A 12535-nucleotide genomic window follows, 5' to 3' on the forward strand; every position below is an offset into this window, starting at 1 on the left:
GAGTGGGGAGCACTGTGGTTTATTGTTCCCCAACACCACCCGAGTCACACAAGCAAATGAGGCACACGGGCGTGCTGGGGGCTCCCCCCAGCCCCTATGGACATCCTGGAGGCCCCCTTGGTTAATGGCAGTTGGTGTCTTCAAAGCCAGGGCACCCCAGCAGAGACCCCCAGCAGGTGCTGGGGGTGCTACCACAACACAGTCCTGGTTGAGGGTGGGGGTCCAACACCTCTGGTGGTCCCCAGCAGAGTCAGGGGCCCCTCACCCACAGCATCTCCTGTGAGCAGCCCTTCGGGACACAGAGACACCCACCAAGGGCAGCCATGGGCAAGCAGCAGGAGCACAGGGCCCCCATGGGCCGGGCTGCACCCCCCCAACACACACACACACACACACACATACACACACACACACACATGTAAAAACACACACACAGAGTTAAAAACAGGCTATAGTACACTTAAAACCAGCCCACGGAGTGCCAGGCGGGGAACAGGGCACTGCCAAAATGCCAGAGCACCCAGGACCTCCTCACGCTGCACCCTGGCTCATGGAAGGGGCTGGCAGGGAGTGACCCTTTCCCCCCTGCCCCTGCCTTCCCCTCCCACCACGGCACACCCCACGGCACAGGGCACAGGGCTGTGGCTGCTGGATGAGCACCTGGGAATGCGACAGCCCCGAGGCTCTTCCGCTCGCTCAGCGTTTGCTCAGCAGCCGCCGGGAGCTGTTTCACCCCAGAAAAATCTGGACCAAACCCACCCAAAAATCGCCAGCGTCAGCGCCAGGGGTGGGCTTGGCCCCAACCCCATGATTTTTTTTTTTTTTTAAAAAGCACCTGGGCTATAAATAGACACCGAAAAAAAAAAAAAAAACAAACCCACAAAGAAAAACACAACAAAAAACCCCACAGTCCCAGGAGAGCAGCTCCGGGCCAGGAAGCAGCGCTGGCAGCTCGGGGAACAGGGCAGATAGGCACCTGCCATGGCCCACACCTCCTGCCTGGGGCATGGAGATATATCTGGCAGGGACACACTGGCTGCTGCCAGCCCCAGCAGCCCGAGGGGAGCATGGCACAGCCCCCTGCGAGCCCCCCCGCTCCCCTCCCCCAAGCTCTGTACCCCATCAAGCAGCTGCACTTGGAGAAGGGGAAAGGATGAGCCCCCCTCAAAAAGGGCTCTGCACTGCACCCTGCTTGGGTGAAGGGGAGAGGCAGGACGGCAGGGCTGAGAGCAGCCAGGAGCAGGCGGAGGAAGACGAAGGAAGCCTTCAGTGCACCAAGCGAGGGGCAGGGCGGCCCTCGGGGGGGGGGGGGGTATCAGCTCATCTGGCCCAGGTAGTCTGAGAGCAGGAGCTCGGGAGGCAGGAAGACGTGGTGCTTGTTGCTCACTTTCATTTGACGTTTCCCTTCGATGTCTGAGCCTGGGGGGTGAGAGGCAGCAGTTAGCACATCCCTGTCCCCGCCCCCCACGGATCCCAAACACTGCGTTCACAGCTCAGCCGCTTCCCCTCTTCCCTGTGCTGTGCAGAAAAGGCAGCTGCCCACCTACTCCCCCGCCCCCCAGCCCCCAGCCTCTTCCCTGCATCCCTGCTGGCACCGCGGGCTCCACTTGGCATCATTAGTGCCCTCCTGCCGTTCTGCACAAGCAGCTGCTAATGAAACGCTCAGCAGCAAAGACTCCTCCACGGGGACTGAGCCTGGGGCCTCTCCTCCCCTGCCCTGGCAACGAGACCCATTGAAGGAAACCCACGGGCAGGGTGTGGGCACAGCCACGGGAAAAGGAGCCCTGTGAGCAGCCTCGTGCTTTGGGCCAGGAACCCAGAATCAAGAGGAGAAAATGTTGTGAATGAGACTCCCCCAGGCAGGGCAGGGTCTGGTCATGACCCTGGCTGCTGGGCTTCACCACTGCTGCCCACCCCAGTGCCAGGGCTGAGAAGTTTGGCCACAGTCAAGGCTCCTCAGGGAGCTTTGGGCAGCGGAGGAGGGTGAGGGGGGAGTTATCTGTGAGCTGCAGCACAAGGTGGGGCCGGGAGGAAGAAGGGAGGAAGAGGCTGAGCTGGAGAGGAGAGATAGTGATGAAGGGAAGGGAAAAACAAAACCAAACCCCAAACCCAAGCAGCAGAGGTGGGGCTCTTACTGGCAGAGACGAGGTCCATGTACTGGCAGAGAGCGTGGAGCAGCAGCCGCTCGAAGCTGGGGGAGGTGGGGGACAGGGTTAGAGCTGATGGCTCAGGGCAGTACCTCCCTGCCCTCACTTCACCAGCCACAGATCAGAGGAAGGGAGCACAAAGTGCCCCAAGCCCCTCTGCAGGTGTCCCCTGGCACATCCCTCTCTGGGGGGCTCTGCAGGGGCCAGGTGAAATGTCCCCAGCTGGCAATCTGTGCCCAGCTGAGGGAAGGATGAGAGGTCTCATCACTTCTAGAGACCCTCCAGTGCTTGGGGTAGTTGTGGGGGAGAAGGGGAACCCAGGTAGAGCAGCCTGGGTGCCCAGCAGCTGGCTGGGAGCCTCAGGACCCCAGGCCCTGCTCCATGGGGAGCAGTGACACCCCCAGAGCCCAGGGAGAGGCACATACCTGTTGTCCATCAGTGCAGTGTAGACAGAGTGAGGGGTGACAGAGAAGAAGGCCAGCAGCTCCTCCTCCAGCCCCTCCAGTGTGCCCTGCAAGGAGAGGCAGAGGCTGTCAGTGAGGGGAGGGCACCAGTGGATACAGCCCCAGCACAGTGGGGGCCTCTGACTCCCGAGCAGTCACCACCAGCAGCTCCCTGGCAGATCATCTGGCTGCAGGCAGCAGGAAGGCACAAGGGAAGGAGGCAGCTGCCCCCTGCAGCCCCCTGAAGCTGGGAAAAATCTGGGCCCTGTCAACTCTGTGTGCCAAGGGCTGGCATCATCCCCCACGTTCAGCGTGGCAGCAGCCAGGAAAGCCTCTGCCTCCCCTCTCCTTTTTCCCCCTGACAGGCAAAGTGATGCAGCCCTCCCCAGCACCCTGACCCCCAGAGACAGGCAGCAGAAGCAAGTCTCATTTGAGAGCAAATTGAGCAGAAGCCAGAGGGCAGGAGGAGCCCAGGCTGGTTCCAGAGATTCTAATTAGAGTGAAGAAAACAAACAGAGCAAGAAAACAGCACCACTGAGGAGAGAGAGCAGGGAGGCAGCCAACCCAGGGCCCAGGAGAGTGAGTGTCTGGGCAGGCAGCATGGCACAGAGCAGCTCAGCACCCAGGGCTGGGCAGCATGAGGCCATATTTCCCTCTCCATCCAGGCTGAGTTGCCTGCCCAGCAGCTTACACATTTTTACCCCCTCTCCCCCTTCAAAATTCATTTGAGGCTTTCCAAACAGCCTGGTGGGGACCACTCTGAAGACCCCCAAAGGCTCCACTGCTGCCCCTGGGGGCAAACACACTGAGCTCTCCCCAGTCACCTGCTGCTCAGCGAGTGGAGACTGGAAACCACCACACAGAAAATGTTCTGTAACCACTAGAAAGATCTGAACTGAGCCAGGGAAAGCCATCTGCACGGGGAGCTGAATGTCTGCTACCTGCCAGCCAGCACTGCAGAGCTCACAGCAGGGGAACGGGAGGGGAGCAGGAGGGGAACAGGAAGAGAGCAGGAGGGGAACAGGAGGGGAACAGGAGGGGAACAGGAGGAGAGCAGGAGGGGAACAGGAAGAGAGCAGGAGGGGAACAGGAGGGGAACAGGAGGGGAACAGGAGGGGAACAGGAGGGGACAGGAGTGGACAGGAGGGACAGGAGGGGACAGGAGGGACAGGAGGGGACAGGAGGGGACAGGAGGGGACAGGAGGGACAGGAGGGGACAGGAGGGACAGGAGGGGACAGGAGGGGACAGGAGGGGACAGGAGGGGACAGGAGGGGACAGGGAGTGGACAGGAGGGGACAGGGAGGGACAGGAGGGGACAGGAGTGGACAGGAGGGGACAGGAGGGGACAGGAGGGGACAGGAGGGACAGGAGGGGACAGGAGGGGACAGGAGGGGAACAGGAGGGGACAGGAGGGACAGGAGGGGACAGGAGGGGAACAGGAGGGGAACAGGAGTGGAACAGGAGGGGAACAGGAGGGGAACAGGAGGGGAACAGGAAGAGAGCAGGAGTGGAACAGGAGTGGAACAGGAGCACGTTCCCCGGGAGCTCATCCGAATTTTGGCACCTGTCTGGCTCAGTGCCCAGATGCCAAGTCAGAGGATGGCTCCCAGGACGAGGCACTGGACAAAGCTGCCTGTGGGGTGCTGGCAGCTGGAGCCCTGCCTGCCCCAGCCCCCCCAGCAGCCCCCAGCTCACCATGGGGATCCGACCTCGCTTGAGGGTGGAGCGCAGGCGGCGGCTGATGCGCTGGAAGCACTCCTGGGGCGTGTAGGCAGGGTGCCCTGCAGCAGGGAGGAGGCTCTCACACAGGGCTCACATCTGCAGTGCCCACAGGGCACCTCTGGCATCCACTGCCCCCCACACCACCCCGGATGACCCCAGCTGGCCACCTCCCTCGCTCCCGGATCTGCACAGAGTCACCCCCAGAGCGGCAACAACCTCCCCAGCCAAGGAGGGTGCAGAGATCTGGGGGTTGGCAACGGGGGGATGGCTGCTGTGCCCATCGCCCCCCACTCCCACAAACCCTCCCTGCAGCACCCATGGGGTGGGGTGAGCTCAGACATTCCCCAGCCCCAGCAGGGTTGGGCAGTGCCCGCAGCAGGATGGAGCCCTTGGGGAACACTGCCCTGCCCAAAGAGCACGGAAGGGAGGACAGGGAGAAGCCATCCCCACCCAGTGTCCCCTCCCAGCACCTTTCCACTTCTCTTCATTCTTGACAGGCAGCTTCCTCCTGTGCTTCTTCCTGGCTTCCTCCTCCAGGTAGAGCAGGACTCGCTCTTGCTCTTCCCCGGACCGGTTCATGAAGTCATTCCAGATCTGCCAACAGAAGCCACCAGGCCCCACTGCAGAGGTGTCTGGGGAGCAGCCAGCAGTGCTTGGCCACCCTCAGAGCCCCTCCTGGCACCCTGTGAGCCTCCTCCTCCTCCTTACCCACCTGTCGCCAGGGGCAGCCCATGCAAAGCAGGAACAGCAGCTTAGAGAGGGCAATGCAGGAGCTGGGCAGAGCTCCAACAGCTAGCACAGGGACAGGACGTGGTGGACAGGAGCTCCAGCAGTCATGGATGACCTTTCTCTCTGCCTCTCCAGCTCCTGACTGTAACAACCACCCTGGGAGGAGCTGGGTGGATTTACCTCTGGGGAGCCAGCACACCGAGGTAGCTTTTTTAATGGTGACTTGGGAGCCCAAGTGCTGACACAGCAGCCCAGCCATGCAGCCCACCTCCAGCCCAGCTCACCAGGCTTGCTGAGCCTGGCCTGGAGGAGCAAGGGAAAAGCTCTGCGGAGCCCTGAGCACCCCAGATGGTGCAGGTTGCTCTGTGACCACAGCCTTGAGCACCAGAGAGGAGGGTTTCAAAATGCCCAGTTGCAGCCTGGCCCCGCAACGCCGGCTGGGCAGGGCTGAAGCAACGCAGGGTTTGGCAAGGGGAAGGAGATGCCCCACCCCAAGGGCTGCAGGATCAGGGGGCCCTGAGACCTGATTCCCCCTCCCTGGCACATGCAGCAGCAGCTGGGAACTGGATGATTCCAGAGATTCCAGCCCAAGCAACAGGACAAGAAGAAACAGCCTCGAGTTGCACCAGGGGAGGTTTAGGTTGGACTTGAGGAACAATTTCCTCTCCAAAAGGGTTGTCAAGGCCTGGAACAGGCTGCCCAGGGCAGTGGTGGAGTCCCCGTCCCTGGCAGGGCTTCAGAGTGCTGAGGGCCATGGTTTGTGCTGGGTGATCAGTTGGATCTGGTGATCTCTTCCAGCCAAAAGGATTCTGTGGCTCCAGGACTGCAACGTGAAGCCAGGAGCCAGGCCACAAGGAGCTCAGGCTGGGGAGGCAGAGAGCTCAGCTCAGGGGAACCAGGATCAGACACCAGGCACTGCCAGCACCACTGGTGCCATGCCAGGGCCCCTCCTCAGCCTACCTCCACGTAGGTCTCGTTGTTGCAGGCCTCAGTGAAGATGCTTGGGGGGGCAGAGTGGGTGAGCTCCCCCTCCTCACTCCCACACTCGTCTCGCTCCAGCAGCGTCATCAGGTAGCGAGCTGGGGTGGGGAGAAAGAGCAAAGCCCCTGAGAGGGGAGGCAGCACCCTTGGAGAGACCCTGCACCCCCAGCACCCCCAGCAGCCCTTTGCTTGGCCACCCACGCTCAGAGCCTGCCCCAGGGCCTTACTGTTCTCCAGCCTCTGCAGGCTCTTGCGGCCCTTGGCCCGGGGGATGAGGTCGGAGTTGCGGATGGCCTTGTTGATGTAGTACTGCTTCCTCTTGGAAGGGGAGAACCTCTTGGCTGGGGAGTCCTCCAGTGGGGGCAGGCAGTCCTCAATCCTCCTGCAGGGAGGCATGGCAGAGGGGTTGGAGCCCACACCCAAGACCCCCGGGGCCTGGGATTGGCACAGCAGTGTGAGGACAGGGAGCTGAGCGGGCACAGCTCGTGCTCGAGGTAGAGCATCAGTGTCCAGTGCAAGAGGCACCTCCTGCACAAGGCCCCCTCTGGTCATGGCTAACAGCCTTGTGGCACCATGGCTTGCTCAGGGCATTCGGGGGGCAAGCAACCCCCGACAGCACTCAAGGGATTCATCCCTGGGGAGAAATTCAACCCCCAACCCAAGGAGGCTGCCAGCAACAGGACCTTGTCACTGCCACAAAGCTGCAGCCCCCTCCTGGATGCACCCATGGGTGCTGGGCCCTGTTAACAACAGCTCAGTGGGTTTCTGGGGTCCGTGAGGGCCAGCAGGTCAAGGGAGGTTCTCCTCCTCCTCTACTCTGCCCTGCTGAGACCACAGCTGGAATATTGTGTCCAGTTCTGGAGGCTTCTCAGTTCAAGAGGGGCAGGGATATACAGGAGAGACTCCAGTGGAGGCTATGAGGATGATGAAGGGACTGAATCATCTGTGTGATGGGAAGGGGTGAGAGACCTGGGGCTGTTCAGCCTGGAGAAGTGAAGACTGAGAGGAGGTCTTATTAATGTCTGAAAGGTGGGGGGCAAGAAGGACCCAGCCTCTTTTTAGTGGTGCCCTGTGACAGGACAAGGAACAACGAATACAAACTGGAACCCAGCAAGTTCCACTTCAACATGAGGAGAAAATTCTTTGGGGTGAAGGTGCTGGAGCCCTGGAGGAGGCTGCCCAGAGAGGTTGTGGAGTCTCCTTCTCTGGAGACTTTCAAGAGTCATCTGGATGCATTCCTGTGTGACCTGCTGTAGGTGATCCTGCTTTGGCAGGGGGGTTGGACTCTGTCTCTGGAGGTCCCTTCCAACCCCTACCATTCCCTGATTCTCTGGCCAGGCTGTCACCCAGACACACACACAGCTGAGGAATGGCCATAAAACACTTTAGTGTGAACATTAAACCAAGTGATGAGCAAAAAGCTCATCTGGGCACTTAATGCAACCACTCTGGTTTCAAAGTTCACCAGAAGTCCACCAAGGATGGGAAGTTTCATTATCTCCATGCTCATCCTTTGCCCACTTGCTGAGGTCTCTGCCTCACAGTTTCCTCCCCCCCCCCAGTTTGTGTGGCTTTCTGGTAGTGCAGCAGGAAGGGGGTGAGAAAAACCAACACCATCAAAACAAACCAACCCCCACCCCTGGTCAGGGCTGGAAAGGGCAGCAGAATCATAGAATTGTTAGGATTGGAAGGGAGCTCAAGGCTCAGCCAGTTCCAACCCCCCTGCCCTGGGCAGGGACACCTCACACCACAGCAGGTTGCTCACAGCCACCTCCAGCCTGGCTGCAAAAACCTCCAGGGATGAGGCTTCCACCACCTCCCTGGGCAACCTGTGCCAGTGTAAAGAAAGGCTGCTCCTTGTCCTCCTCACTATCACTGAGTCCCCAGTGTGTCCCCTCCCTTTCAGCAGCACCCTGGGGCTCCCAGGAGATCTGGCACCACAGCCAGGCGCAGGCACGGACGTCCTCAGCACGTCTGATTGTGGCCTGCTGGCTGGGAAGGCAGCCAGCTCCAACCCACACCAAAACCTTGATTTTTATTTTATTCCCCTCCTTTCCCTGCACACAGCTTGTGCACCCAACCTCTCTTCCTTCCAGTTGGAGAGAAAACAGCAACAGAGGTAGCTTGGGAGGAAGAAAAAGGGATGCTGCATCCTAGGTGATGACTAACAGCCTGGGCAGGGAGCTGTAACCCAAGCCACCAACAGAGAGTGACCAGGGCTGGAGGATCAAGTTTTGATACAAAGGTGGTTTAAACCAAACAAAAAGAAAAAACACAACCAAAATAATAGAAGGAGTCACCTTACAGCTGGCCCCAGCTTGGGGCTTTGAGTGCACAAAGTGTGGCAGCTGTGAGCCTGGCACCACCTGGAGCCGTCACGGCTCACCAGCATGACCTGGGATGGCTGTGCCACAGAAAGAGCCCTTCCAGAGGAGCCCAGGGCAAAGCACAGTAAATATTGACCCTCTTTTCACAGGCAGGGGAGGCTGGGCTCAGGGCAGCAAGACAATGAGGAGGGCTTGTCCTCCAGCCTCCACTGGAGGGGTGAAAAACAGAGGGTAAAAGAAAGCCCTGCAGAAAGAAAAAAAAGCCACCAAGATGATCAGAGAGGTGGAGAACCTCCCCTGTGGGGACAGGCTGGGAGGGTTGGGGCTGTTCAGCCTGGGGAAGAGAAGGTTCCAGGGAGACCTCAGAGCAGCCTTCCAGTACCTGAAGGAGCTCCAGGAGAGCTGGGGAGAGACTTTGGACAAGAGCTGGGAGTGACAGGACCAGGAGCTACGGCTTTGAGCTGGGAGAGGGGAGATTGAGACTGGAGATGTGGAAAAAATTGTCAGTGAGGGTAGGGAGAGACTGGCACAGGTTGCCCAGGGAGGCTGTGGCTACCTCCTCCCTGGGGGTGTCCAAGTCCAGGTTGGATGAGGCCTTGAGCACCCTGGGCTGGTGGGAGATGTCCCTGCCCATGGCAGGGGGGGTTGGAACTGGCTGATCTTTAAGGTCCCTTCCAACCCAACCCATTCCATGATTCTATGAAGTGTCACCAGCGTGGCAGCATCCCCAGTGCTGCTGGGACCCCCTAGCCCTCCCTGCCCCAGCTCCTTGGCAGCAGGACAAGTCACTGCCCCATGCCCTCCTCTCGCTCCTGAAGCTGCTGGAGCCATTTGCAGCGATGCCAGGGCCTGGCACCTCGCCTCCAGTCCCTGCACTGCCACGTCTGCTGCTTGGCACTGCCACCTCTGCCTCTGGGAGTCATTTCCAAGCCGGGAGACTCACAGGTGACAGTGACCTTAGGCCTGTGCCAGGCTTTAGAGTGTTGGGCACCCAGCCAGGGGCAAGCAGTTGTCTGGGACGAGCTCCACTTTGAGTCCCTTATCAGTAACTTCAGTGCCGGTCACCGGCACGGTCAGCCCGAGGGAGCAGGGTCCAGACAGGACCAACAGTGACCCCGCAGTGACAGGGCACCAGCCCCAGCGCCACCACGCAGAAGGTTTAGTGGCTTCTCCTCCACTTCTCGTTTCCAGACACCAACCGGGAAGCCCCCCCGGTCCCTGCGGGGAGCTCTTTAACCGGTTCCCCTTATTTACCGTTTCACCGGCAGCACACGGCACCGACATTGAGACTGAAGCCCCTGCTGCCAGACAGGACCGAGCCCCGCTGGCTCGCCGGTTCCCGTGCCACGGCTCTAGGCAGCCCCGTTCCGGGGCTCGCTGGTACCTAGGCGGGGAGCAGGGGAGGGTGCAGGGTCAGCAGTCCCTCACCCCGTCGGGACGCCCACCGGGACCGGATCTCCTGAAAGGACCCAAGCGCGGCGCCCCGCGGCACATCGCGTCCCCAAGTCCCGGTGTCCTCAGGGAGCCCCGGTGACCTTCGGCGGGGTAAACACTAATTAGCCCATTATCCTAACCACGGCCTCTGACAGCCGCCTCCGGCTGCTTTCCTGAGCCAGATCGCGGAGGCAGAAGCTCTCCCGGGGCTGAGCAGCCGCTCCCACGGTGCCTTTGGGGGTCCTCACCCGAAAAACGGAGTCCCCGCCCGCAGCCCACGGGGAGGAACCGCAGGGTGCTGGAAGCGGGAGGGGTGACAGGCCCGGTGCCGAAGCCGGGGCCCGTGGGCAGTTCCCCTCTGCCCCGGCCGCCCCTCAGCCCGCCCAGGCCCCACACTCACGGGAAGGGCTCTTCAAGGCCCGCACCACCCCGCAGCACCACCATGGCCCGCTTGGCTCGGCTCGGCTCGGTTCAGCCCGGGACAAGCGGCGGCACCGGGACCTCGGCGGCCCCGCCGGAAGTGGCGTCAGATGGGCGGGAGGACCGACAGTCCCGCCCCGGGGTGGCACGGGGGGGAGCAGGGTGGGGTCACGGAGGGGTGATCCTCGCAGTACCGGAGTTCGACGGCCGCCAGCGCCCCACGACTGCGGCCCCTTTAAATTCGCCCCCGCTGCCGCGAGGCTCTTAAAAGCACCGCGCCCTACACGACGGCGCTCCCCGCCGGGCCGCTAGGCGGCGCTGTGACTGCATTCCCGGCCGGCCCCGCGGCCCCGCGGCAGCGTGATATTTGCATGCGGCCGTGGCTACGGACCAATAAACAGATGGGGCGGGGCGCGGCTGGCGCGGCGGGCGAATTGAGACGAGGGGCGGGGCAGTATGGGGCGGGGCGGACAGGGATGGCCAATGGGAAGAAGGGGCGGGGTGGCGCTGGGCCCCGCCGCCCGCCCGCGGGGAGAGCAGCCGCCGTGCGGGCACCGAGCGCGCCCCGGCCCCGCCGCAGCCCGAGCCCCGGGCGGCTGCGGCTGCTATGCGGCTTCGCGGCGCACGGCCTCCACCGGGTAAGCGGGGACGCGCCGTCATACCGGCCCCGCGGACGGCACCGGGACACCCCTACCGCGGCCGCAACCGGGAATCGGGGTCTCACCCCGGCGCTTAGGGGTTGGGCGGGACAGGGACCGCCGCTGAGTACCGGCCGCGTACTCTGGGATCCCTGCGACCGGTTGTTGGGCGGGACCAGGTCGCCCCCTCCCCCCGCGGCCGGTTACCGGCCGCTTCCCCTGCGCGGGGTCGGGGCTTGGCCCCCCGCGGCCGCTCCCGGCACGCCCCCGCTCCCTGCCCGGACTCTACGGCCCCTCCGGGCGTTACTGTCCCGGACGGTTAGAGTCCCTCGCGCCCCGCCTCGGTCCCCACGGCGGCCCCCAGCGGGGAGACGGGCCGGCTGTGCCCCGGACTCTGGCCGCAGGAGGGACTGGGACGGGGCTCCGCGCTGAGTTGTGTTGGGTGGGAGCTGCCAGCCGAACCCGGACCCGGCTCACCCGTGTCGGTAGCGGGCGTTCCCCTTGGGGTTCATGGGGCCGAGCCCCGCCGCCCAGGTTCAGCAGGGGACCTACGGTGCCACGTGCCGCCGGGAGCGGGCCGGGGCTAGGCTCAGTCCTGGGGATGAGCCCCCTGCCAGCCCCGGGGGTCCCTCCCGCGGCATTCTCCATCCCCGTCCCTCCCTGGGGACAGGCACCCATCGGTCCTGTGCTCCCTGTCCTGCTCTCCTCTTCCAGACCCGCGCTGCCCTCAGATCCCCCTCCCAGGTGGTGCCGTGAGCCCACCCAGGGGTCCGGGGGCTCAGGCGGGGGTGTCCGGAGATGGTCAGGCCAGGCCCGGTGTTGGTGGCACAAAGGCCCTGTCCGTCACACCCCCACCCGCCGCCACTGCGTATTTTTAGCCCGGTGTGGCCGCTGTCGCTCTTGAGCACCTGCCCCACGGGACGAGGGTGCCTGAAATCCCCCCGGCACCGCCTGTACGGCACCGAGCCCCCGCGGCCGGGACGGACAAAGGGGCACAGCTCAAGGTCACCGCACCAGGTGCCACAGTCCCCTGGCTCTGGCTTCGCCACGCCGACACGCTCCGGCTGCGCTTCGGCTTCAGTTCCCTGCAGGGCCACGGCAGCGTGGTCGTGGCATGGCCACGATCCACAGCCCACGGTCTGCTCTCAGTGACACCGCTGCTGGTACTGAGTAATTTTGCAACTCGTGGCCAGGCAGAGCCGCAGCGGCACAGGACTGGGGGATGCACATGCCTGGGACGAGTCTCACCCCGGTTTTGCTCGTGGCTCTCGCAGGGGACGGAGTTCAGACGCGGCATGGGACGGCTACGTGATGAGGAGTGTGGCCGTGGCTGGTGAGCGGCCACCGCTCCCGTGCAGCCCAACCCAGTGTGTGTGTGTGCAGAGGGGAGAGGGTTCCGTGCCCTCCCTCCGTGTAGGCAAGATGTAGATGGCTGGGGTAGAGGAGGGGAAACTGAGGCACGAGCAGTACTGAGGAGCTGCACCAGCTCCTGCCACCCGGGCACTGGCTGCCCTCGGAGGTGACAGCAGTGGTGGCTGTGGGACCGACCGCCCGAGGCTGCGGCGGCGGGCTCGTTCGGATGGTGAGCCGAGCACGGCGGGGCTGTAAGCGGATGCGGACGCCACCGCAGTGAGGCACGGGGGAAGCGGCTCCCACCCGGCCACCCAATCGGCAGCGGCAGCGCGCTGGCAAT

The 12535-nt window shown here is 62.9% G+C and overlaps 1 protein-coding gene across 1 annotated transcript; it reads right to left on the minus strand.

Moving 5' to 3' along the window:
- Positions 1-1307: 1307 nt before the first annotated feature.
- R3HDM4 (R3H domain containing 4) lies at positions 1308-10240 on the minus strand. The gene is made up of 8 exons (XM_054398463.1): positions 10185-10240; positions 6251-6405; positions 6003-6121; positions 4784-4907; positions 4287-4372; positions 2573-2658; positions 2136-2191; positions 1308-1419 (listed from the first exon to the last, which is right to left on the minus strand). The coding sequence occupies exons 1-8, from the start codon at positions 10226-10228 to the stop codon at positions 1316-1318; spliced, it is 774 nt and encodes a 257-aa protein (XP_054254438.1). The 5' UTR covers positions 10229-10240; the 3' UTR covers positions 1308-1315.
- Positions 10241-12535: the final 2295 nt, after the last annotated feature.

This window comes from Indicator indicator, unplaced genomic scaffold, assembly GCF_027791375.1.
Source record: "Indicator indicator isolate 239-I01 unplaced genomic scaffold, UM_Iind_1.1 iindUn_scaffold_54, whole genome shotgun sequence".
Lineage (NCBI taxonomy): Eukaryota > Metazoa > Chordata > Aves > Piciformes > Indicatoridae > Indicator > Indicator indicator.